This window comes from Calidris pugnax, unplaced genomic scaffold (assembly GCF_001431845.1).
Source record: "Calidris pugnax isolate Ruff unplaced genomic scaffold, ASM143184v1 scaffold8, whole genome shotgun sequence".
In the NCBI taxonomy this organism is placed as follows: Eukaryota; Metazoa; Chordata; class Aves; order Charadriiformes; family Scolopacidae; genus Calidris; species Calidris pugnax.
Window position 1 is genome coordinate 1,554,100 of NW_015090830.1, and position 27,328 is coordinate 1,581,427.

At 37.6% G+C, this 27,328-nt stretch overlaps 1 protein-coding gene across 1 annotated transcript in view; it reads left to right on the forward strand.

Moving 5' to 3' along the window:
• Positions 1–27,328, forward strand: part of ADCY2 (adenylate cyclase 2 (brain)) — a 198,162-nt gene that overhangs the window by 92,105 nt on the left and 78,729 nt on the right. Inside the window, exons 4-5 of the mRNA XM_014941045.1 lie at positions 25,073–25,221; positions 26,441–26,552. Coding sequence (XP_014796531.1) covers positions 25,073–25,221; positions 26,441–26,552 — 261 coding nt within the window. The remainder of the gene's footprint in view (positions 1–25,072; positions 25,222–26,440; positions 26,553–27,328) is intronic.

Genomic DNA, 27,328 nt, shown 5'->3' on the forward strand with positions numbered 1-27,328 from the left:
TTTCATAGATATCCTGATAATTCTGATGAAATACACAGCTGGCAGGCAAATGTTAATTTTCGTCATGCCACCTGTGATTTTGTCAGCACCATCACAAACCTAAAATTAATAGCTAAAATGTACTTCTTTTTAGAAAGCGAAAGTGTTTCAACAGCAATTCCAAAGTTTTCAATTGTTCATTATTCTCATAATTAATTGCCTCATTTTTAAATTGCCATTTTATTTCCAGTTCAAAATTATTTAAATCCATCTAGATGCCTTTGTCCTTACTATCCTTGCTATGTCTTTTTTAGCTCTCTACTTTAAAAAGTATTCTATACAGTAGGGATTACAGGTTATTGAGCATACAAAAAATGCACATAGACTTTGATAATCCAAAGGCCTCTTCCGATCTTATTTTTTTTACATACAGAATTGCTCAGTTGTCATAAACATCCTTATAATATTGAAAACCAGCTTGAACACCTTAAAGGGTTCTGTAACAAAATTTTTCCAGGCATCTGATCATTCTTTAGCCATTTTACTGAATTTATTAATGATTTCTTATATAATTTTTATAACAAGCATATCTGAAAGCACTGCTGTCGATAATGCTCTAAGTGAATATTCTATAAAGAGGTAAAGATCCATAAACAACTCTTTATACAAGTCTACAGGTCACATTGGCCTTGTTAGCAGCAGCATCATGCTGAGAGATTCTGCTCATTAGGTTAAGTACCATGAACTCTCTATTCTTTCCAGAATTACTGCTTTCCAACATACAGGGTTCCATATTATGATTGGGAGTTTTGATTCTGAATTAATTTCCTTTGGATATTTTAAATACATTCTTGTATTGCTGCTCACAAATAGTCCTGTATTTTTCTAACATTTTTAATAATCCTGTTATTCTTTGTGTCACTTCTAAATAATTTTTGTTCTTCAGGTGTTTGCCCATATGAACATTCACACTGGCAGTGCACATGTGTTAACTTAAGTTGGGGACATTTTAACCCCATGTGCCACTGTATTCCTCCTCTTCGGTCTATAATGCACAGGTTATAAGGGGAGAGATGTGCGCACTGTCTTAAGGTCTTCTTAAAAATCTGGCTGAATTGAGACATTTCTCTGGAGGTTCATATCCTTGTCAGTGGCCTAGTTAGATATTACTTCTAACTCTTTCCACATCGACAATCAATTACCTTTCTTTTTTTTTTTTTCTTTCCTCTTCTCTCCAAACCCTGAAAATTTTGAATTTTCCTGAATCTGAATGCTGATACTATTCCTGTTAGGGCTAAAAGTGTATTTCCAACCTCAGATACTTGGGCATGTGTGTACCTACAGCATGGTTATGTACAACTGCTCTCAAAGACGACAGACATTGAGCCAAGTGGGTTTTTTATTAAAAAGCATTACGTTCACTTATTCTTCCAGATTATAAAATAGCTTTAAGGAAACCTGGGATGCCTTAGGCATCCTACTCAAAATACTCAACATAAAAACATGTTTCTCAGAAAACTGCATTTTAAAATCTGCCAGGAAGTTGGATTGTAAGCCATTCAATCTGTGCTTCTGCGCTAATTTTTAAACCAGAATGTTGAATAACATTAAATCATATGTTTGTATAGATATAAATTGTCACATAAACAGTTGTCCTTATTGTCAACAAATGTCCTCTCGTTAAAGAAAAAAAAGTCTGAATGCTTTATTAAAGCAAACAAACTCAAAAATTAGAGCTGCTTTAGTTCCTGAGGTAGCTCTTGTTGAAATGAAGTTTTGTGGGTGATCATAGCTGAAAGTAAATTTGATATCTTGATAAAAATATGCTTAACCTTTTCAAAATGCTGTAGTGGTGAAAGTAAGCACCCTCCCTGAACTTCCTCTCTCTGTTTTTCCTTATTTCACTGAAACCTGATACTTTCCTTCTAAATCTTTACCAGAGCCACTAATGAATTCTTTTCAGCCTCCTCCAGTTTTAACGTGTATTTTGATGACAGAGATTCAAAAAAGAATAAAGAGGAAAAAGAGAAGTGAGAGGTCAGTGCTGGACTGGAACTCTCGACTGTTTAATTGATCTCTCACCACTCCATTTTGTGCAGTAGTTTTCCTACTTGCAGAGTGTAGCTAAGTAAACCACCATGCACTTAATTGAAATACAGAAGATCATAGTTCAAGGACAAGCTATTTTTGCTTATTTGCTGTAACCAAAATCTAATAGAAATATGTAATATTTATCTTTTTCCTCCTAAAGTGAGAAAAAAGAAAATCTCCCCTGGCACTTTAGACGATTGTAATTTAAGATCTTTTTAATACGATTCAGCTGTCTGTGCAGGACACTACCCCGGTCTCAGGAAAAAAAGCAACATGGATGCAACGCTGATGTTCTTTAGTTCATTACTGGGAAGTCTGCAAGATCCCTGAAATCTTGTACCCCAGAATTGCAAAGACACATATTGTCTCAGCCTTTTTGTCACTTTAGATGCCTCCCTGTTAACACCAGGTAGGGCTTTTGTTGCAACTGCTTGTATTTGAAGGCTCTTCCATAGTCATATTCTTTGAGTGAGTGAGAATCTTCTACTTCCAGTGAACATTCCTTTGTGGCTGCTCTGTATTTTAATAAACTAATTATTGCCTTTCTCCCTCACAGTTATTTATATCTAGTGCTTTGGATTTCCTTTTTACTGATGAACTATAGAAATCTGATGGAGCAAAGAACTGCAACTGACTTTTCCCAGATTCATCACTTTGAATACCTAAAACCATCCTGTAAATGACTTCATCAAGAAACATTCCTTTTCCTCTGTCACTTGCATTTGTGACGTCCTTACTCTTTGTCAGATATTCTTGCTAAAAGGATCTCAAAATTCATTTTATACTCTTAAATATAATTTCTATTTTCTTTCTTTCATGTCTCTCTCTGCCAATAAATTGGTGTCTTCTTCCATGCCTCTTTTCATCTCTTGGGCTGGGTAAATATCATGGGCCACGGTCTGTTATGGGTTATGATACAGCATGAGTGGGCAGACATAAGTTTACTAAGCTAAGTTCCTTCTCAGTTCTTTATTTAAGCTGCTCAGAGAAGTCCCATAAGGAAAGTAAGTCTTGATTTAGTACTAAACATTGTATGTGAGCCTACTTGCATGGTTAAAGGGGGGAAAAACCAACACAAAAGTAATGCTAGCTTTAAGAAAAGGGAACTGTACAAAAATAAGGAAACTGATTGAAAACAACATTTAAGAGAGAACTTCAAATCTGAAAAGGCAGAAAGGAGTCATGAGAGGCTCAGAGGACAAATATATTTATTTAAAATATTCTAAATTAAACCAAAAGAGAAAAGTTGTTTAAAAGCATTCTAAAAGAGATTGCTAGGAACAAAGAGCATAAGAAAAAGCACTCTGAAACAAAGGAAATGACCATCTAGTCCACTATCTTGTTGTTAGCGAGTAGCTTAGCTAGCTAAGTAGCTAGCCTATGAAAAAGTGGAATAGATAATCCTAGCATATGGTGATACTCCCCCAATAATCTGTCTGTGCACAAGGAAAACTGTGGCTCAGTTACTTAGTGAAGCAGAATTTACGTTCTTGCATTTAAATGTGCTTGACAAAGTTTTCACCCGTGAATTTGTCTACTCTTTTTTGAGACACTGTAAATTTTAGACATCCACAAGTCCTGTGGCACACTTTATCAGCTCAGCTGTATATCGTGTGAAAAATTATTTCCTTTTGTTTTCTTTAGTCATTGCCTGCATAGTTTTATTTGCTACTCACTTAAGTCAGTCTCAAATAATCTAAAGCCCAGATCACTGTGTTTCTCTTTTAAAATTCTTCCTTGCTACTGTCATTGGACTTTCACATTCAGCAGTTATCAGCTTTCTCATTATAGGTCATCAAATATGACTGCTCAAGTGGTAAGACAGTACTAAATCTTTTTTAATTTTCTGCTTTTAGCAGATAGTGGAAAATTACTGTATCGATGACTTTACACAGGATAACGAATTTTCAGGCTTTAATGATGGCTGACAAGCCCAAACATTCTGGCAGCATTGAATAGGAAGATTCCTGTAGTATTTCGAAAACAGTGTAATATTGTAGTGGGTTAGGCAAACTCTCACCCAGCTATTCACTCACAAATCTCATAGATCAAGATAAAGTCAGGGAAATCACTTCCCAATTACCATTGTGGGAAAGACAGACTCAACTTTGGGAAGATTAACATAATCTTATGCCAAATAACATAGCTTCAGCTAGTGAGAAGGAAAAAGAAGAGATATTACAGCCACATCTTTCCTTCCACCATTCCCAGGCTCAACTTCACTCCCAACTCCTTTAACTCCTTTCCAGCAGCATAGGGAGGACAGAGGAGTACATAGCAGTTCCTCTCTGCTGTTGCTCCTTCCTCCCCGTGGTTTTCCTCTGCTCCAGCATGGACTCTTCACAGGCTGCAGTTCCTTCAGGCATACCCATCTCTTCTGGCGTTGTTCTCCATGGGCTGCAGTGTAGATATCTGCTCTAGCATGGAGCCTCCTCCACCTCCTCCTCCTCTGACCTTGGTGTTCTTTCTGCTGTTTCTCACTCTTTTTGTTCCCTCCTCCTCTCTCTGTTGGGCATTTCCCGCTCTTTCTTACACGTATTTTCCCAGACACCACTAGCTTTGTTGATGTGCTCAGCTGTGTTCTGAAGTGGGTCTGTTGCAGAGCTGCTGACCTCTTCCCATAGAAGCCACCTCTGCAGCTCCTTTGCTGTCAAAACCCTGCCACCCACACCCAATGCAAACAGGTATCACAGGGACCGTAATGGCTGACAGTAGTGGGAGAGGCTGGAAAGAAGCTCTCAGTGACAGCTGGTGAGTACGTTGCATTGTGTGTCCTGGGGAACCATGTCCGAGGTCTTCTGAGACCTCTCTACAGCTTTTCATAGTCCATCTTTCTCCTAGTTATTATGAATAACTTTGTATCATCAGAAAAAAAATTGGCTCTGCTAATCACTCCTGTTCATTTTGTCACTTTGCTCTAAAACCTGTTCCACTGTGACATTAATTTTTACCAATTTCTTTGATTCATACCCCAGAATGAATAGTTTTGCGTCTTCCCAGTCTTCTCCTGTTGGTAGGAATGAACATCGTTGTCTAGCTTTTTGGCAGTCTTTCTGCAGTGCATCTTAATTTTCCTTTGGCCCCACTAACTCTGGTTAAACTCCCTGACAACAAAAATCCTTTGTTTCTATTGTTCAGAGAAAATTGCTTCTCCAGAACGTTTTTGCAAGCCTTTTAATGATTTTGTGCTCTTCTCTATTTCCTATGTTTGGAAAGAATGTCAGCTTTGAAAGACTGACTTTCCCCAGTCACATATGTGATCCTTCAGAAATTCTCTAGCCAGATCCTGATACCTGCCTTCTATCCCAACTCAAAGCTATACTGGCTACTGTTATCTTTCAAATCTGAGAAGACTGAGGGAAAAGAAAGGTGTAATTTGGCTTTGTTAAATTCACTTTGCTTTATAGGTCACGTCTGGTTTTGCACAGGAGTCAGGCTGTCACAGATACCTTTAATAATGCCCTTTACAGCATTGAAGGGAACCTTCAGGCAGCCCAGGGCTGATATACTGCAACAACTGGGGCTACATTTCTTTTTTCAATTAATTTAAAAAGGCCTAATGCTTATTGGGATTATGTGCAGCTGTGACAACACTCTTTAAAAGCACAATTACAGCAAAGAGGTTTACTCCAGATATGTAACTCTTCATCTCTGTTATTGCAATGTAGAGAGATTGCTTGACAAAACCTGTCTGTGAAGAGTGGACTCTTAAATTAATAGAACTCCACATCGTCTCCATATTTGAAAAAAAAAAAAATTGCACCCATGCTCTTCCTTCATTTTAAGATATTCTTCCAGGCTATTTTAAAATACATCCTTGCATGGTCATCATACATTAAGAATGAGTGTTTGTTTTCTTGTACCATAGGGAAAAAATATTTTCAGATTCATATAATAGTTCTGAAAATAGAAGATGGGAGTGTTAATGTGCTTGAGACTGTTATTGTGACATGAAGATACACTGCAAATATTTCCAAGGATGTCTGGGATTTTTTTTTTGCTCTAACAAGATAATTTTTTAAAAATCACAACCTTTTCTTTTCTTTCTGTACCATTTTTTTATGTTAATTCTTTCTTTTACATATAAACCTTTGTTGCTGTATTTATATATGCCTTTCTAATGAGATCGATTGCTTATCTTGTGGGTGTCCTGTGATAAACTTTTTCTCCATTTTCCTCATTTTGTGTAAATTGTAGAGGTAATTGTTCTCCATATATATTTTCTAGAGTTCTCGTACATTAATTCATGCTTCTTCAATGAGTTTGAGGAACAAACGATATGTCATAACACAATTTAAAATCAGCAGCATCTGAATAACATATTACTGTTAGCTGAAGTCCCATTAATTTTTGCATATAAAATGCAATAAAATTTTATTAGTGTTGTTAGTGTTTTTGTCCAAGTGCTGTGCAAGGATGCCAACGCAGTATCATTAAAAGTCTGTGTAGTGCTATAAATAGAAGTACTATAACTTATTCACATAAATCACTGCACCACAGTTTCTTCCTAAATTTTTTCATTCAGTTAAAGTTATTATCCAGCCTGTCAAAGACATAAGTACCTTGTTGCATAGCATTGCATACATTAGCATTTTAAAGAGATGACTGGCTGAAGGTGAATTGGTTGACAGGTGTGAACAGTATGAATGAAGATGCACTAAGAGAAAAGGAAGTGGCAGCGCCATAGTTCAATACGTCTGGAATGCGAACATGGAAATGCAAACAGTAGGTGAACTGAATCTCAGGAAACTCTGATGACAGCTAAGTAGAACCACATTTGGGATGCCTTAAAATGTATGTACTTATTCACAAAATTTATGATATACTGTGTCAGGAACATACTTTAAAAAAAGAATCATATCAGCTTGATGCTTATTGAAACTTTGGTAAAAATAAAAAGTGTTTGTTAAGAATATGTGTAGGAAAATAACCATACATTTTGAGGAAGACAGTCACTTTTCTAGATTATGCTAAAAGTATAGAGGCTGTGTGATAAGCATCTGTTAGTCATAGTGATTTACAGTGATTTCCAGAAAAAGCATGCTATTGTTTTCCATACTAGTAGGAGTAAACTAAGTGATCAGAGTCTCATTGACAAGATAAAAAACTGCAATGCTATGGAAACGGATAAGGACTTCCACCGTTTTGGGATCTTACATAAGCAATGAGGCAAAACAGCTAGATGATTAAACTGTGTACTATGGAGAGCCATGAGGGACAGGGTGAACTTGTAAGAGACGGAGGGAGCTGAAGGAGCGTCCACAATGAGTGTAGGTTCTACTACTGAAAGTAGACTGAAAGTTTTCAAAAGAGATTCAATACCGTTTTAGCCCCCAAAATCACATTAAAATGTGGTCGTCTTCACTGACTTCACTGTTAAAATCAAGAAAGTCCTAAGAGGCTACACCAAAGGATTTTAATTCTCTACATCACCAGATGTCCTGAAGATGCCTCTGATTGTCAGATCATTATAGGGGATCCCTCAAACCTTGTTTCAATAAGATTTGAGTTGATCTTAAATTGATCTAGTTCAGTGGTACTTCTCAGATTTAAAAATGTTAACATATGCAATCCTCACTGAAAATTATTATAAGACATTCAGAAAACTCCTTTTAAATCATAACAGTTGTGGTGCAGGGGCAAAGTGGAAAAAGGTGTAATGTGCACACACAGCAGACGTCAAAACCACCTCCCTCAGGCTGTGGTTTCAGATCAGGAAAGTGTTTTATGGTGTAGCCTGTGTACCTTTGCTATGTGTAGGAAGGGCCAACCATTTAGTCTGTGAAAGTTCTCCCAACTAGCTACTGGTACTCATTTCTGCATTCTCCTCCTGTCAGATTATGTAGCCTTTTCATCCTCATATCCCCTCTTCAAAAGGCATACTTCCACCTCCTGGGAGCTGAACTCGTTAGGAGATTTACCACAGAATAGAAATTTTCAAGCAAGTTTGGTTTCTTTAATGCTCATGAAAAATCTGAAAAAAGATCAGCGTGTTGGTCAGTCACTACATTTGTCTAGTATATTACATTTCTTACGGTTGGAGAAGAGCTGCATTGCTACTGGATTCAGAGAGAATCATTGCCAAAACGCTTCTGTCTCGTCTTAAGCATAAGCAGACTCTACGTACCATTGTCGTCTTTTAAGTGACTCACTGCCTTCCTCCTTTTCCAGACATAATTCCAAAACTTTCTTTCATAAATTAAACTCTTTCCCCTAAAAATATCATGACAGCTAGTCATTTACCTGCGATGAGACACATTTTCACTGAGAGAAAGAACCAGTGGGCAATTTAGCTGAAAAATCTAGTATTGGTTGACGAGTCAACTTTATTATTTTGGAAATGCACAAACTCATTTGCAGTTCTCTAGTACAGTGGCTTAATCTTAAATGATGCTGGAATTTCAACCTGTTAATATGGATAGGCCATAAGATGCATTTTTAAGAAGTAGGAAAGAAAATCAAATTACTGGTACAATATGATGCAGGTTTTTTGTTCCATGGAAATGTGTGCTTAAGTTGGTCAGGTGCTTAGCCTAACCTTAATGAATGAATCAGTTTCTTAGCCTGAAAAACTCACATATTAAAAAAAAAAAAAAAAATCTCTCTAAAGAGATTTTTATTTTGTGAGGTGGATTTGGCATTGGGAACATTCTGGCATCAGCTGCAGGGTGAGTGCAGTGACAGCTACTTCTGAGTCACTGCCTCTGCTAACACGGATTCAGGGTTGTTTACCCCTCAGTGAAAGATGCACTGTTGAGCAAATTAGCAAACGGAACTGCAAGGGCTGCTGTAGCCCCACCGTACCCACCCTTCTGTGGTAATTATAACTGGTGCCCTTCTGTCCCCATTGCCACAAGTTCCCATCTGCCTCGTGTCTAATAGCTCTATGCAGGGCAATACCTTTGCAGGAGGATATGCCCATGAATTTTCTGCATTCAGAAAAGGAAGATTTCAACCTTTCTACTGTAGAGCTGTGGTGTTGGGTTAATTGCTTTGTTCAAAGGGACCAGACATGATATAGGATAACATGTTTGAATGCTACATAGCATCCATTGTTGAATACACTGTATTACTGAAATGAAAGGATTTTTTAAACAGATACATATATATTAAAAAGTGTTGTTTTAATTAATTACTGCAGAATAAGAAGATGGCATGGTAGGGTTTTGTTAATTTGTCTTCTGATTTAATTTTAATTTCATTATGCTAGTCAGTTTTAAGAAGTTTGAAATATACAAATTTAAGGCATTTTGTCATATCTGTGCCCTTTGAACTTGTAAGTTGGTATACAATATTTAATTTCATAAATCACAAATAGAAAAAAGTTATGCACTTGTTCAGAAAGGTATCTTTAGTCATGCTTTAGACACACTCAAGTTGTCTACTCTTGTAAGTCACGTTTGGTGTATTCAAGAGCCAGTTGATACAGAATGTAAGTGCATATAAAAAGGAATAGTAAAAGTTTTAAAGGACAAGGTTGTGGTGTGTACTTTCCCTCCACCATTGAAAGTGAAATATTAATTTAGTTGATTCTAGACCAGCTAGTTGTTGTTAACCATAAGAAAAAAAAAAAAAAAAAGGGAAAAAGAAAGGAAAGATATTCAATTTAATCCATTCTAAGTGTTTAATATCTTGTTATCATGAATGCAAATTAGTAATGGAGTAATTTTAAATAACTGCAAGAGTATTTGAAATTTTGCTTAGATGAAAGGGAATACTGAAAAATTTGAAAAATTAAAATTTAAATGAGAAATGTGGCTAAGTTTAAAAATTATTAGAAAGAAACATGAAGTGTTTTTTGAACAGTACAGAAATGAACTAATTTGTCTTTTTCAGAGTAAGTTCATATTCAGGAGCTATGCCTTGTGATTACTAGTAAATCTAGTAAATAATTTTTGTTATGTTTCTGCATTCATTGTGGGAGAAAGGAGTTTCCCACATTTATGGAAAACTCATTACAGCATTTATCTGAAGGTGAAGTGTGAGGAGGAGAGGTCAAGGAATAGGTAGACAAAATAAGCGGTAATAAGTCCTCCTATCTGTGTATTCAGCTGAGAGACCTAAGGAAACTCAGGAATGAAACAGCTGAAATGTTGCTATTACCTCTTATGTGGAATCTCTTGTCCTGATACTGCAAGACAGGAGGGAGGCAACTGCAATGCCAATTTTGGCAGAGCTCCGAGGGAAACCAGAGGATTACCTACCTCGAAACGCAAAGTCTGTCTTGGGTGTATTCGTGGAAGTGGAATGTAAGATCAGTGCACATTTGGGTGAGAGTGAGGTATGGAACAAAAGTCAAGAAAGCTTCTATAGAGAAAAAAAAACATGAATTCTCTTAAAATTAGAAGATTCTCTTGTCTTAGAAGGTTTCAATGATCCTGTGGGGTGAGAATGATCCACTTGATATGAGCTACCTGGATTTCTGCAAGGCAAGTTCCCTCACAAAAGGGGTCTTGAAGAAAAGTAAGCAGTCATGGGACAGGACAAATGTCTTTGCATGATCAAATATTTTTAATTTGATTAGTTCTCCCCACTGAGAAATTAAAAAAAAAAAAAAACCTCTTAAGTTCCTTTAATTTTCTTTGGTACTCAGATTATTTTAAAAGTAGCTTTCTGTAAAAAGTAAAAATTTGAGTGAAAGTCACTTATCAACCACAAAATACGTACAAGTCCCAGAAGCAATAATTTGTTGTTGGAGCATGTTCTATCGGTCTGCAGAGTATTATTCACAGAAGTATTTTAGTGTTGCATAGTACACTATGGTGCGGAGATCTGTAAGCTTTTACAGTAAGCTTTATATTACCAAAAGCAAATCTCTAAATAAATTTGATTAGTTATGAAAGATATTTTTAGATCTCTATTCATGTACAAAATAAAGCCTTAGTATGCAAGTATATAGATGGTTGTTTATGTACATTTCTAGAAGGTGGAAAGAATACTGAAAGAGTAATTTTACTTGAATTCATAAGGTGCGGGTTTGCTGTTATTTTTCTTGCTTTACTGTAGCCAGATATATTTGTTCCTGAAACAATGGGGATAGTAAGGGTAGCGCAAATTGTTACTGTAAGACTAACAGTAGGCATTTTCCTTGCTTCTTCACAAAAGTATTTCTGCCTAGTGTTTGAAAATAACAACTATGTTTACTGCTCCATCTTGCAGTGTAGTTGGGCCCCAGCTTTTGGCATACCCCATGCTTTCTTGTTGACCATTTTTAAAAAAAGAAGCAAAACCATCAGATTCAGGTAACTGAAGGTATTTTAAATCCAGCCATCTGGCACAGCCATTTTTTATTTCTGTCTCCTATATCATACTGAAGAAACATGATTTATTGCTGGTCTTCCAGTTTCTTCTGGACCATATTTTGTTCCTTTCTATTTACTCCCTTCTTCTGCACTGGAAGCAGAAACATGAAAATACCATATCGCATATGATTTTGGATTTCTGTACCACTTGAATGGAAAAAGTACATCTGGGGAGTCACCCTTTCTATGAGCTGCCATTAGATACTAGAAACAAGCATGTGAAAAACACAAATATGAACCTACAGTTGAGGAAAGTTAGCTGAAACCATCAGAGGCAATTGTTCAAAACGTCATTTTCCCCTTAGTGTTGAGAGAAAAACAAACTTTGAAGATGTTGTGCTAGAAGATGTGAGGTGACTGGTCTGGGTGGAATTTGAATACCATCCTGAATCCCATGAATTTTGCCCTGCTGGAAGAGCTGTAGATTTGCCAAAGAAAGATGAACTGGTTGCACTGAAACAGCTGTCAGTATTTCAGCATACAGCCTCAGACCAAAGTGTCAGGCTTCTTTGGAGGCTACACAAGAAAAAGTATACAGGAGAATGGCAGAGGAACTGATATCACACCAGACAAGTAAGACGCAGCCCTTTATCTGTCAAATGTTAAATAAGAATTGCCTTGTGTATATTCAGTGTCATTCTTTGAACAGCAGTTGTTATGAGCTAAGGGCTGAGCTTTTGTAATGAAAGTTTCTCTTGATTCTCCCAAAGATGAAACAACCTTTTGCCCCCAAATAATTTATAGAATTTGCTCATTGCATGCACTAAAATCTGTACAGGAGTAGGCGTAGCTGCAAAGGCTTAACCTTGCTAGATCACTGAGAGAGCTTATGCAAACTTTAAACCACACTTGGTATGATGGAGCATGACTCATATAGGTCCTTGGGTGGAATAGCTGCCAGTCTCAAAAAAATTAGGTTTCATTTACAGCACAGTTGCCTTATTTAGAATAAATATTTAGAATAGAATAAGTTATCTTATTTATAATAAGCTAACTCTTCAACCAAGGAAAATTCAGAATTGTTGATGAAAGAGGAGATACCAAGACTTGAAAAGAAATCTCTCATTGAGTCCTTGCAGGGCAGAGTTCCCTCCAGCCTTCTTCTAGAAACCTCTTCTAGTTCAACAACTTCCAACGGCTTCCAGCATTGAAATAACCTCAGCAAGTACCATCTGGGTCTCTAGGAAATCTTTCTATCACCTTCATGCTTGGCTGACAGTCTACTTTGCAGGAGTCAGTTGCACTGCAACGGAGTACTATCCCACTTCTTCATGCTCTCTCCTTCCTTGCTCCATCCTGTCTTCTGATGGAGCCTCACCTCTCAGTGGCTCTTGTTTAGATGGATCCACTTGACATAGAGTGCAGCATTGGGAGAATAACATTTAGTTTTCTTTTCTTCCCTTCCAGTCACACCCCTTGGAAAAAAACAGTTATATTTTAATACTGAGATTGTAAACTGCAAACAAGAAGCAAGTTCTGCAGTGACCTAAACCAAATATATAGGGCACTTTTCTGTAGGAAGGCCCTGATTCATCAGAGCATGGCAGTGTATTTAGCACATTCTGTGGATTCTTGACAAGATTTAGAATTAACATGTTGTTAAGCTGTGCTGGATGGGGCACTGCAAGAGCTGCTGAAAACAGTTATGAGACTGTCATGGGAAGGACAACCATTTTAAGATGTGCCTTGGAGGCAAATTAGGATTGAAAATGAAGTTGGCTTCCTTTGGCCTATTAATAACAATAGCGTGTTAATAAAAATCAAAAAGTTTATTTCATAGCCGTTCTTAATATAAATGACTGAAAACATACAGAAGTCTTTTTTTTCCCCTCTTCTTCAAAATTGTATGGTGTAAATGGTGGGAACAACCGTGCTAGTGGGAAAAGGAGTACACGTTCTGTGACCTTTGCTAATATGCAGAAAGAGTTTTTAAGCAGTAAAAAAAAAATCACCAAGAGGACTGGAACAGGAGCCAAGTATGAAAATGTGCATCCTGTTACACTAACTATGTAAATTTTAAGTTCTGCTTCCCTTTCCAGGAATTACGGTTCCTGTATGCTAAATAGTCAGCTTTGTGTGCATGTAATCCTGAAGTTTCAGTGATAAATAATAAATTATGATCTTTTAAATTAGATGGCAAAATTTTATCAGTTATTGTATATACTCAGAGAAGAGTTTGTCTCCAAAATGACCTTCTAGTTTCCTTTAATTTTATCTCTTTGAACAGCACCACAATTGTCATTGTCAACATGTTTTTCTGAAGGATAGATGTGTTAATCCATGTTTAATGTTTAAAATGTGGAATTTCAAAATTCATTATATTAAATAAAGGCATGGAGTATCTTGATGATGTATGCTGGAAATTATCAAAAAGGATTTTAGGTAAAGAAATCACAAACCATTTCCAAATTTCTCAAAAGCTTGGAAATTACTTAAGTGCAGTGGTCATAGAATAGATTTATGTCATCTATGGCATATTTGCCATTAGAAATAACTGCCAAAATCTATCAGCTGCAGCTTTGGTATTTGTTTTTACATTATATTTAATTCATGCACAAATGTGCTGGGATCATTATGTAAACGGGGATTGCAAAACCAGTAGAAATAAAACATGGTATTGTTCAAATTAAACCCATTTGTAACCCCTCAACATGTGAGATTTTTAGACTCTGAGATTTTTAGATAGCCATGAGTCTAAACCTAATCCCATAAGAGGAAAAACTGGAACCCAGTTTTCCTTGTGTTGAAGGTCAGTCACCAAATGCCTCCACTGGATTGCACATCCCATGAGAGAGAAAGAGGATGCACAGCAGCCCTTGCACAGGAGCCCAGGAATTAGGGAATTCACCCAGAGTGCTGCAGGGACAGGAAATCTAGTATACTTCAGTGATTTTCAAACTGTTTAATTTTGGAGTGGAAAAGGCTGCTAGGGCTCTACCTCCAAAATAGCCTCATACTCGCTGATAAGCATTTTTCCTTGGGAATAGGAAGAGAGTGGAGGTCTCTTTCAGCAGATCCATGTTTTGAACATCGCTCACTCACCCGTCTCCTCTTAAGACACAAAAACTTCTGGTGTTGACAGCCTGTATCTGCAGCACTGGTAGGTAATTACGGCTCTATACTGAGCCTGTGTTAGTGGCTGGAAGTTGATGGGGACTGCGGTGGTGGGCTGCGAGGGGGGCTACGAATCACCACGTGACAGTCAAAGCTGCCTCCAGCCTTCCATGGGATACATGAAAACAACCATGGGAAAAAATGCTTTTTGTACGGAAACTTACCCATTAAGCACCAAAACTGCATCAAAAAAAGTGTGGTCAGAAGGTTGAGGGAGGTGATTCTGCCCCTCTCTTCCACCTTGGTGAGACCCCACCTGGAGTACTGTGTCCAGCCCTGGAGCCCCTAACATAAGAAGGACATGGACCTGTTTGAATGAGCCAAGAGGAGGGCCATGCAGATGATCAAAGAGCTGGAGTACCTCTCCTATGAGAACAGGCTGAGAGAGTTGGGGTTGTTCAGCCTGGAGAAGAGAAGGCTCCAGGGACACCTTATAGCAGCCTTCCAGTACCTGAAGGGGGGTCACAGGAAAGATGGGGGGGGGCTTTTTATGAGGGAATGTAACGACAGTACGAGGGGTGACGGTTTTAAAAAGAAAGAGGGGAAATTTAGATTAGATATTAGGAAGAAATTCTTTACTGTGAGGGTAGTGATAGACTGGAACAGGTTGTCCAGAGAAGTTGTGGATGCCCCTCCCTGGAAGTGTTCAAGACCAGGTTGGATGTGGCTTTGAGCAACCTGGTCTTAGTGAGAGGTGTCCCTGCCCATTGCAGGGGAGTTGGAACTAGATAGTTCCTCTCAACCTAAACCATCTATGATTCTATGAAAACGTTATCTCACCAGAGGCCCACAGTGCCCCTGCTCAAACACAGTTCAGAAAAAAAAAGGCAGCTGCTGGAGGCTGGGGACAGGCTGTTGTGTGTAGAGGACTCCCTGCATCAAATGAGGGTACCTATACCCCTGAGGCTCTATGGCCCATGGACAACTCATGCTGGAGCAGAGACACACCTGAGGGCACTGCAGCTCATCAGTGTCCCAGGATGGAGCAGGGACACTGAGGAAAATGGCAACAGAAATCATTAAGCATAGAGCAGGAGAAGTGGTTACACACACAGTGACAGGAAGAAACCATCACAGATACCACCTCAGCTTCCTACACCACCTGTCACCTCATCACAGGAATTTTGTTGGACCGAGTATTATCCACAGCAAAAATAAGGAAGATTGGAGCTGGAAAATGCAGAGGAGAGATGGTTATGTAAGTGTTTGCTTGAGTGTTTATTTTCTTCTTTTTTTTTTTTTTTTTAACTTGCAATCACCACAACACCACCTGTCACCTCATCACAGGAATTTTGTTGGACCGAGTATTATCCACAGCAAAAATAAGGAAGATTGGAGCTGGAAAATGCAGAGGAGAGATGGTTATGTAAGTGTTTGCTTGAGTGTTTATTTTCTTCTTTTTTTTTTTTTTTAAACTGCAATCAGCAAGGAGAGGTTTGTTTTTGTTTGTAATAAATTAATTCAATTAAAATTCCCTGCTTCTAGACTGTTTTGCCCACAGAGTCCCAAGCAAATAAAGGTGCCTGCTTGCAGCCCAGAGCTAAGCACTTGGTGGCTCAGTACAGAATAATAAGTAACACCCTTTTCGGGGCATTTCCTACTTAGGTGGCCTCCCATTTCAGCTCTAATTTTTCTCAGTTGTATTTTTAGGATTCTGATTTTCTCTGTACATTGCACACACAGTCTTAGTGCCTGTCCTTTTGGGATCTGCTTTCCCTGTCTGACAAGGCACTTGAAAGTCTGGTATTTGCCATGCCAGTCCTTCTGTGAATTAAGCCTGAGTTTCTGTCTGCAACCTTGTGTGCCTAAGTACCTCTGGAACTTACCATAGAAAACACTTGGGAAATTATACACACTGTAACATGGAAAATGTTATTTAGGAGTTTTAGAAAAGAAAACCAAGATAATTCTGAAAGCTTTGACTCTTGCTATGATTGATGCTAAATTTTGTTTTGTGGTTAGACCTAGTAATAAGTGTTCAAGATTAGTTTAGCATTTATCTGCCATACAGTAAGTTATTGGGCTTTTTTCCTAATCAGGTTCCTCAAAATTAAGAGAACTGGTTTTCAAAACTTTGTTTTTCTTGTTTATTTTCCAGTAGGAGCAAAGTTTTTCATTGAAAACTTTCTATATTTAGTAGCTGGTGGATATAATCATTAAAAAGCAATTGGGAGGTTTCTACTAGATACATATTCTGTGAATAAGCAAACGAGAAACTTTCATTCCCGAGTTAGAGATATAATGCAAATCATTCTTGTTCCCTTTTATGTGCACTATTGTAAGGAAACAAAAAGTCTGGTTTATGAATGCAGCAACAGTGTATACCCTCCAGACATCTGCCTGTTCTTTGATTTCTACCCAGGGTGAGTCAGCTTCCTCTGCCTTCAAGGCTAGGAAGGGAGCTGTTGAATGAATGGTGATGCTTACTGCTGCTCAGAAAAAAGGTGTTAAAATATACAGCTTGCGTCATTAAAATTTATCATCCCTGTTTCACAAGAAGTGGGACAGATCCTTACTGTAGGTTCACTTTTCATTTACATATGGATTAAATAAATTTATTGAATTAGCTTCTGCTTCAATAAACTTCTCCCTCCATTTTAATAGGCTGTTGTATGGGCCAAACCAACTATTAGGTACTTCTACTCTTGACTAATCTAATGCAGAGATTGAGAATTTTGATTCATTTTTATTGCCGTCTGGCCCTCCTTCTGCCTGCTCCATCTGAGCCATTTTGAAGTGTTTATGAGCTCCTGATGGGCGTAGTTGGGAGATTGTTCCTTGGTTTTAATCCTTCTTCTATGTGGTGACTAATATTTGATCACTCAAATATGTAGTAGCTGTATGGTATCTGATGAAATATTGGAAAATTAGCAGTGAAATATAGAAAGAAATCCATTCTTGCATGCTTAGTTGGTATTCTGTAAGCAGATAGCTAAAACATCAGCAGACGAAGTCTGAAGTAAAAACAACTAGTTTGAGTATGGAGGAGCTATGCTGTCAATGTGCTTCAGACATGATCCTCTAACTTAAATGCAGTTCTGTGCCGTAGAAGTGCTTTTGATTTTGCTTTGGATTTGATGCTTTCAACCACAAGGTTTGACTTGAAACTGGGCACCTGAACAGGAAAGCTCTGCCTTTGGGGAAAGGGCTGCATAGATACCTTTCAAGCAGTACTCTCAAATATCTTCCCTGACACATCCCATGGATGGTTTGGAAGAGGAAGATGACATGGATGTACAGTTTTGTTCATTTCTAGTGAAAAAATAATGTAAAATTCTTCTCATAAAAATATGAAATGAGATATACTGGGGTTAAAGAGTCAATTGTTTAAAAGAATTGTATTGAGCAAATGCCAGCACTGCGATACTTCACCACTAATAAAGGCTCATATTATAGTAATGATGTCAATCTCATCAAACAGATTCTTTGCAAAATGCTGCTTCTGTCTGTTTGGCAGTGGTCTTGAGATATAAAACTTAAAACAAAAGTTAACAGGATCAAACTGAAACAAACCTTGAAATTGTGTCAATTAATTAAGCAGCTCTAACTGTGTATGTCATTGTGTTCTGTTTTTACTCTATTTTTTTGCTGTTTGATGACTTGTCTCTTGAACCACCTCAAGATAGGCACATATTCTGAAGGTGCAGTGAACCTCATTTGCAAAATTAGTCATAGACAGCCTGCATATGCAAACTGTAATCTATGCATAAACATTAAGCATCCTCTAAGTTCCTTGAAGGAATTTGTCTTTGCCAAATATGTGGTGAGCCTGTGCATTTAAACAAGATTTCAGACCCGTACACTGAAATCATTACAGCAAAGTGATGTTTTTAGGTAGCTTTAGCGTTATTTGGAGACGAAGTCAACTAGCTGGATGTCAGCAGAGTTATTCAGCAGAAAATATGCTGGGCACACTGAGGGTGCAGAATGGTGCATATTTAGCCTGAAAGCAAATATGTCTCTTTCTATTGAAAGCCCAGGGTGGTTGTACCATCCATGCTAAGTGGGAAAGTCATGCCACAGATAGTTTACCATTAGAAAAGGCTTTTAAGACACCTCACCCCCTCCTGGAGGCTTGACTGTGGCTCAGAGCCACCATGGGGGGACCTCAGTGGGGACTGAGCTCTGTCTGGACCCTATGGTGGGAGTTGCTTTCCAGCTGCAGCTCTGCTGCTTGATTTTGGCCTGAGCTACAGCCCCTGTGAAACTGCCACCATGCCTAGCCAAGGGCCCCTTGGTCCAGCCACAGCCCTTGACCCATGAGTGACTTTCTGGGCCTCCCTGGGCCTGGCCCCAACATGTCTCCCCTGTGGGCATCTCATCACAAGGGGCTGGGCTGGTGACCTGGGCCCTTGGCAGCCCCCCTGGGCCTGACCCACTGGTCTGGCTGTGGGTCTGGGCCCTGTCCTGCTGGCAGCCCCCAGTCATGGCTCCCGTTCCCGATGGAGAAGCCAGCTCACGCTGCTCCCAGGCACCTATAGCATGTCTTCTGCAAAACACTTTTGTGAGGGAGCTCGTGGCCCTGGGCCAGTGAAACAGTGAGGATTGAGAGGATGTCACTCTCCTCCCACTTGTGTGTTTTAATTTTCTGGTTTTGATACCAGCTCCTGGTGTGGCCAGCCTTGAAATTTCACCTACAGCATCATGAAGATAAAAAGTCTTACAGTGCCATGCTTGGCGATTTGGAAAAACTAATTTTCCACAGGAAAAAAAACCACAGCACCAAACCATAGATGAATGTCGTTATCAATGGGGAGCCCTTTAGGAAGTTGTTAATGAACAGACGAGATTTTATAATTCTGTCATCAGAAGTGATGTCAGCTGCAGCTTAAAGGCATGGGTGAAAGCAGAAACAGAAGTTAGATGTGTAAAAAAATGGTTCAATATAACTAAAGTTGTGAAATGTAGGAGACTTCTAGATGTCAGGAAAAATCCTTGCCTGGCTTTGTCAAGGCCGATGACAGCAATTTGGAAGTATTCCAGGTAAAAAAAGCCATCCTAACAAAGGAAGGGGCTGCCACTAGATAGGAAGAGTATAAACAATCCATATGAAATAAAAGATGCTGCTATGATGGTTTTGTATTTGAAAAGAAATAGAGTGATGTACTCAACAACTTTTTAAGAAATCAAGTAATCTACAAATGTTTTTCAGTTTTTAATAGGGAACAGGTTTGGGTTAAGTAATTTTCCAAAAGCACTAGATTTCAGTGAGATGTCTCATGCAGTGATACTGGAAATCCTGATTAAAATATTGACTCTGTTCCCCATCAAAAGAGCACAATCTAATGGATTTTGAGTGGGCTAACTGGAAATTGTCTGTGGAGATGTTCAATGAATTGGCATGTGCATTGTTTTCTGCAGGAATGGGTTCTCCTCCGTTATGCTATTATGTGTTTTTTAGTAATGATTCAAGAGATATCTGAAGAAAATAACAGAAAATGGTTTTTGCAGAAAAGCCAGATATTAGTCTGATAGTAAATACAGTAATACAAAATGCTTTATAAATTATATTCATCAGGACAAGGTGCACATTTATAATGTCTGGAAAGTCATAATTCTAAAAACAAAGAGTAAGGGTCATAGCTGAAAAGTTCAAAGGCTGCAACTTTGAAAAATATTTTTGAGGCATAGCAGACAGGGAACTCCAGAGATATTAAAGCAGAAAGTTCTGCAGTGTAAGTCATGGACATACTGAGGGGGACAGGGCAGGAGGGTATATTTTTCCTTTGCGTACTGCAGCACAGTGTCAATATTTCTGTCAAATGAACTTTCAAAAATTGTTTGAAGATTGTTAAGGGTTTAGAGAAGAGGATGTAGAAAATACTTAGCAGTAGGAGAATTGTGGAGCTAAGTCTATTTACCTCATCGAAAAGAAAATTGAGTTATCTGATCAGTATTTAACTTTACAGGGAAAAGAGTGCTGACATGAATCTTGAAAGACATAACAGGTCCAAGACATCAAAGTAAGAAATACAGAAGATATTTTTAACAGTTTTTAACAGTTCAGCTGATTAATCACTAGAACAAACAGCTAAGGAGTTGATGAATTCTCCATCTCTTGATGTCTGTGTAATCAAGGTTGGTGTGTATGAGTAAAATGTGATTTATTGGTCTCAGTACAAGTAATCAGGTTGGTGGAGTTTACTAACATAGGCTAAATTTAAGGGGATAATAGAGCCTAAGTGTTAATCTCCCCTCCCAGTTAGGAGTCCAAGTTAACTTTAAGAAAAAGTAATCTACAGCTGTTTATCCTAGTAGATGTATTTAAGAGAATGTGTATGAGATCTGTGTAAAACAGTACCATAATTTGCCCTGTTGATCACTGTGTCTGTCAGCCACATTGCTGGTTCAATATTGTGTGATCAGGAATCACAAGATTTTTTTCTAGTAGGTTATTTCTTGATACATTTCAAGGGCAAGTGAAAATTTTATTTTACCCATGTTTATTTATGAACTTCATTGTGAAGCTGGATGTGTGTATAGGCTAATTGCTTCTAGAGCTCTTACTGCTGACTTAATGACCTGGTTTGTCAAACTTGCTGAATAGTTGATTAGATATATGCCACAGCAATCTGAAAACAAAAGTCAGGCCACAGAAAACTAGAATGCAATATTCAGTGCCCTAAATGACATTATAAGGGACAAAAGTATCCCTATATGGAATTACAGGAACAAAAATATCCCTATATCACTTCATTGATCTACATAAATGTAGTTTTTCTGCAGGCTTCTTCAACATCAGAAGCTCAACAATGAAGATGCACATTTCTTCCAGTAATACCAAAATCTGGACCTGCAATTCTCTCCATAGACAAGGAGGGTGGGGTGGGAAGGGAGAGGAGAAGTAGTAGAGAGGGAGAGAGACACTTGCCCCCTATGGGAATTCAGTATTAGGTTCTGTGAATTACCTCGAAGAACAGCTTTTCTCCATTGAGAGTAAGGCATTAAGCTAATTTTAACGTAGTGAGCACTAGCAGCATACCTTTGTTTCTCCACAATGACATTCTGTTGTCCATATTATTCAAATGATCAGACTAGATGGAGGAATATTTGGCTTTTAAATCTATAAATTCTTAGAATTATTTTTACTTTGGTAAAGAAAAGAGTTGATAGTCATGTAGTCTTGTATAAATGAGTGAATCAGAATTGGTACTTTACATAACAAAACAGGAATGAGCAAATAAATAAAGCATTATTGCCTCAGGCGAAGCAGAGCTTGATTTGTGAAATACACACTTAAGAAAATGTACTGTACCACACATTTGATGATATTTTGCTTGCTTACTGCATAACAACATGACCTCCATTGTGCAAGGTATTGCAAATGCAATTGCCACCTTGCAAAAACTGATGTAGTGCTATGATCTTTAACTGAGATATGCTAACTTTAGATAAACAAACACCTAGAGTTTATCAAGCTTCAGGGGAGTAACTACAAATGACTGCTAAAGTCACTTGCATAACACAGGGGAAATTCTGACATTGAAATCAACTTGGATGTGAGAGTTTGCGCGAGCAGGAACTCAAGTAACAGTTTGACAGATACTGCTGAAGGTCCTCGATTAGAGAATCAAGGGAGGATGACTACTTGCTAGCCATCTACTGGGATCCAGATGGACTGAGGAGAAAGAAGTACTTAACCCTACAGTATTGAAAGACACTGTGACGTTGTATTCAGTATGGATTGTGTGCTGTCTTTTAGCTCTAGGACTTAAAAAATCTCAGCTACAAGTGATTTGAATGGTGAGAGGAAAGCATAGCCCAGACAACATGAACAGCCAAGACCTAGTTAGTGTGCATGAATCGCATGTACTGGCTGTACGGTCATGTTGGTAATATTTCAGGGAAGGACATTTGTGAGGGGATTTTCATTATTCCTATAGCAGAGCGGTTTCTCTTTCACCAGAAGCAGGTACTGTTATTTTCAGTCTGAAGATTTTTACATGCTGCATCTTGACCTGCATTCAGAATTACTTTGGCTTTTTTCTTAGACTTTAGCTCTAAGAGTGGCTTCTCTGTCTACTACAAATAGGTAAGTGTTTTGTCTCAAAGTCAGTGTCTTGTATGTCAGTTCACCTAAGTTTTGATGTGTAGATTTTCTGTCTTTTTGAGATAATAGTACAGAATGTATTATCAAATAAAAAACCAGTCTGCAGCAATTTCAGTGTGCAACACATCAGGCACTGCAGTCTGATTGGTAATTGGTTTTGATCCTTCCACAAAACTCTTTATAGCCACCAGAGATGCTGAAACATGAAGGAAGAGGTGTTCTTAAATGCTCTTAGCAGAAAGAGAGGGAACAATGTGTTTGTAACCATTTTGCATTTGTAGCTGACCAGCCCAGCGATGAACTTCATAAGTAGTTGAGATTCAGCTTCTTAAACAGTTGTCTTTTAGTGAAAGAAACTAAAATCAACAACTTGCATGAAATGTAACGTGTGACTTGATAACATGTTATCACACAAGTGGTAACTTCAGGATTGACACGTGAGCATTTGCAGCCTGTGTGATGGAGAGAGTGACTGAAGCGTTTAGGCGCAGCTGAGCATGGCAGGATATTTTGCAGTATGCTTCAGCAATTGCAGTTCTTTAAAGCCACCTCTGGTTGTCACCTTCTCTTTTGTTATGTGGAATATGCTTTACCTTATACATTTGTTTCATGACTTGTCTTAACGCTTATGTGATATGCCTTATTTTGCAAAATAAAGAGCAGTCCATACATATGTGAATCAAAATTATTTTTAGATCTCATTGAAGTGATTCTAAAGAAAAAAAATATTATTAGTTCAATATTACTTAGCAACAAAGCAAGATGCTGTCTTGATTCATTGAAATAGCATGTTTACAAAGTGTGTGTAGGATCAGTTTCATAGGGCCTCATGTAAGTTATTGCTGTGCCACAGGTACTCCAATGCTGTGCGGAATGGGAAGTCTTCATTATGCATTACAGAAATAGATAGCCAAGGCAGCTGCAAATATCAGAGAGCCTGTATCCCTGATATTGTTATGGTCTACTTAAGGTCATTATACCTGAATAGGAGTAATTATCCCAGACAAAGCATTGAATTAATGGTTACACTTCTTATGGTACCTTCATTAATAGAACTGCAAGCTCTGTAAAAATGCACATTGTGAACCAAAGAGAATGCATCACTGTGAGTAACACCTGCAAAAGGGGCACATTTTGAGGTCATCACCTTTTCTGGCATAGCTGTTTCTCTCTCTGGCTCCATCATGGGCTTTTACAGCTGCCTTCCCCTTCCTCACTGGTTTAGGTTTTTGGTTTTTGTGTTTAGCCAGAATCAGCCTTTTCCTTCTGCCTTCAAGAAAATGAGACATTCCTGTTCAGTTTTTAGGTGGTGTATGATCAAAGTAGGAAGGTTGGAAGGGATTTTTTGTGCAGATTTCTAGCTATTTCCTTGTTGATTCAGTTTTCCAGAGAAATAGGAAGTCAATGAAAAGCTGTTGGGTAAAATGGGCAAAACTAAACTGTAAAGAAAATTAGAACATAGGAGAGCTTCACAAGGAGAAGACCATGGGTATAATATAACAAAAGATGAAGAAAAATATGTAGGGTTGTTTTTTTTTAGAATATTAAATTTCCTTTTAGATTAATATATTCAAAAACTTCAGTTTGTCAAATGCCATATTAAGGTAAAGGGAGAGTATGAATCACAGAGGTTGGAAGGCACCTCTGAGATCATCAAGTCCAACCTTAAAAACAGAAACAAAAACAAAAACCAAACAACAATAAAATAAACCACAAAACACAACACCCCACCACATCACACCCACCCACAAACTGATAATCTCCGGCACTAGAGCATGCCCTGAAGAGCCATGTCTATATGTTTCTTAAATACCTCCAGGGATGGTGACTCCACCACCTCCCTGGGCAGGCTGTTCCAGTGCCCGACCACCCTCTCAGTAAAGTAATTCTTCCTCATATCTAATCTAAACCTCCCCTGCCGCAACTTTAGACCATTTCCTCTGGTCCTGTCATTATTCCCTTGGGAGAAGAGGCCAACACCCACCCCTCTACAATCTCCTTTCAACCTCCTTGACTATCAAAATATTCTGCAAAAGTCCAACATTTTAAATATGCTCTGTGTTCTGACTTTATCTTTCATTTTCAGTCTAGCAACTGCAAAAACTATGGCTAAATATTTGAAATACATTAAAAAAAAAATATTTAGCTTAGGTTTGCCGGAATTGTACTGAATTTCCCTGAAGCTGTCTGAACAGTCCTTGCAGCTCTTGTTTTATTTGCTAATCCGTATTTCCTGCATCCTACTCAGCTATTGAATAGATTACTGTACATAACTTCTTCAGATATTTAGCTTAGCTTTCTCTAATATACAGAAAACCTTGAAGAAGTTAGATATTACTTGGAAATGTGTGTATATCTCTGTTAAATTCTTCAAGGAACAGGTTAATTTTGGGAGCCATACCAGGCAAATGCCTGGGTGCAACCTTCATCCAAATGTTCTCGGGTATTGACAACAGTATATGATTTGCACGGTATTGCTTCCATGCTAATTTTGTTTTCCTTAAAGAAATTGTGGCCATTTCATTTCAAATTTTAGGAGCGTCTTCTACTTTCTCTGCTGCCTGCTCACATTGCCATGGAAATGAAAGCAGAGATCATTCAGAGGTTACAAGGTCCAAAGGCAGGCCAGCTGGAAAACACCAACAACTTCCACAATTTGTATGTCAAAAGGCACACCAATGTAAGGTAATAAAATATATATCAACAACATTTAGAAGAATCTCAAAAATGGAGGGTTAAGAGAGCAATTAACAAAATAATTGTTTTAGTAAGTTATTTAAAAACTTAATATTTAGTATTCCTTAATTAGATCAAATGCTAACAGTTCTGTGTTCCAGAAGAGCAACAAAACTGATAGTATAAAAAGTTGATTAGAAAAAGCCATGCAGTAGTAGGCTTTCTTCATAATGTATTAGTTTTTCAGGTTGAAGTACCAAATCCTACTTGGATGTATACTAGTCAAAATTGTAATTTGTATCAGTTATATTATTGTGAATTTGTAATTTTCTTAACTGGAACAATTTCATTATAAAATGTAGAGGCAGCTGTATCACATAAGTATTTTACACAGTACCTGAGATAAAATATTCTGCTGACAAATTTAATCATTTATTAATTACAAATTTTTAGAAGTTAGGAAAATAATTCACCGTTTATTTCAAATATTCTTTCATCTTTACAAGTTATTTTGCCTGTTTTTTTGATTGAACAACTTAATTAGAATGACATTCTTGGATATTGCATTTTTAAATTTAGTATTGCAGGACTTTTGAAGAAGTTCATTTTCACTTATGAGCACAAATACTTATTCCTTAGTCTAATTCTATGAAGTGGTCAAGTGGTGAATAGAAACATAGTATATGACTTGAGTATCTTAGCAATCAAGATTGAATTTAATAGTCTGAGTAACAAGTGAACAAAGACTTCCATGCTGCATACCATTAACAGGTCAAATTAGACAGAAAATATCTACAATGACAAAAAGTTATTAAACAATTTCTGATTTAAAAAAATGTTTATTAAAATAATTGCCATTATTATATTGCCAATTTGTAAGCAGGAAAAAGCTTTCTATTTTTTTAATACACTGTAACAGATATAGGTATAGAATGCCTATAAACACCTACAAATATAGGTATATCTATAAAGATAATACCTGTGAAGGTAATACTGATAAAGGTAAATACAGGTATATATTACCTATAAACATAATGCCTACAAAGGTAAATGTAGGTTTGCCTATAAATATTGTTATATTTATTGTTCTGCATTTAGCTGTTTTGGGTACGGGCATACCTCTCTGAAGTCCGGAATGTCCGCTTTCAGGTTCTGCTGTTGATTTATAAATGTGAGTTATAAATGTGGAAGGAAACTGTGATCAAGTTTCTTTTCATTTCTGTTGTAGCATTTTGTATGCTGATATTGTGGGATTCACTCGCCTGGCCAGTGACTGCTCACCAGGGGAATTGGTGCACATGCTAAATGAGCTGTTTGGCAAGTTTGATCAGATTGCAAAGGTGGGTTTCTATCGGGCTGCTACTGTTAGTTTAAATAAGTAAGAAGTCATCTTTAAAATGTTTTTTCTTCTTGGAGACTCCTCTACATTCAGGCAGCATTTCTGAGGCTTTGGCAGGAAGGTTAGACTTGAAATGTGTGAAGAAAAAATCTGGCTCAGAGTGCAACCGTGTATTTCTGCCAGTGTGACAATCTGTGAAACCCAAGATAGCTCTCTCTAATAGGACCAATAGAGACAGTTCATGGAGCCCTATAAAGCTTAATGGAAGGTGAACAGCTCTTTAAATAGATCTTTTACAATAACAAGGAATAGGAAACTCGGATAGAAAACTGATAGAATCAGTTTTCTTATCTCTGAAAAAGCGTTTTAGAGACTGGAAGACAAGGAAGACAATACTAATTGAATTAATTACTGACCACAGTCTCCTGATTACTCAAGAAAAGATTAAAATATAACCAGAGGATTTTCTTCTGTTTATTTAGGTGTCATTTTTATAAAAATTACACCAAACTTCATTCTTTGTGTTAAGGTGAAATCATAAACACTAAAATAGATAAAATTTTTGTGGTTTTTTTATTTGTTGAAAACCAATCGTCCATTATTGCTTAAAAAAAAATAAAAAATCTTTAGCTTGCTTTAGAGTATAAAAGATAAAAATAAGATTATGATTACTTGTTTCAGGAAGCATTGCATAGTACATCTTCAAAGATGTAAATGTAGAAGGATAGGTCTTTTGATTTTGTTTTTCAAACAAAAAGACTTGTTTTAGATTGAATA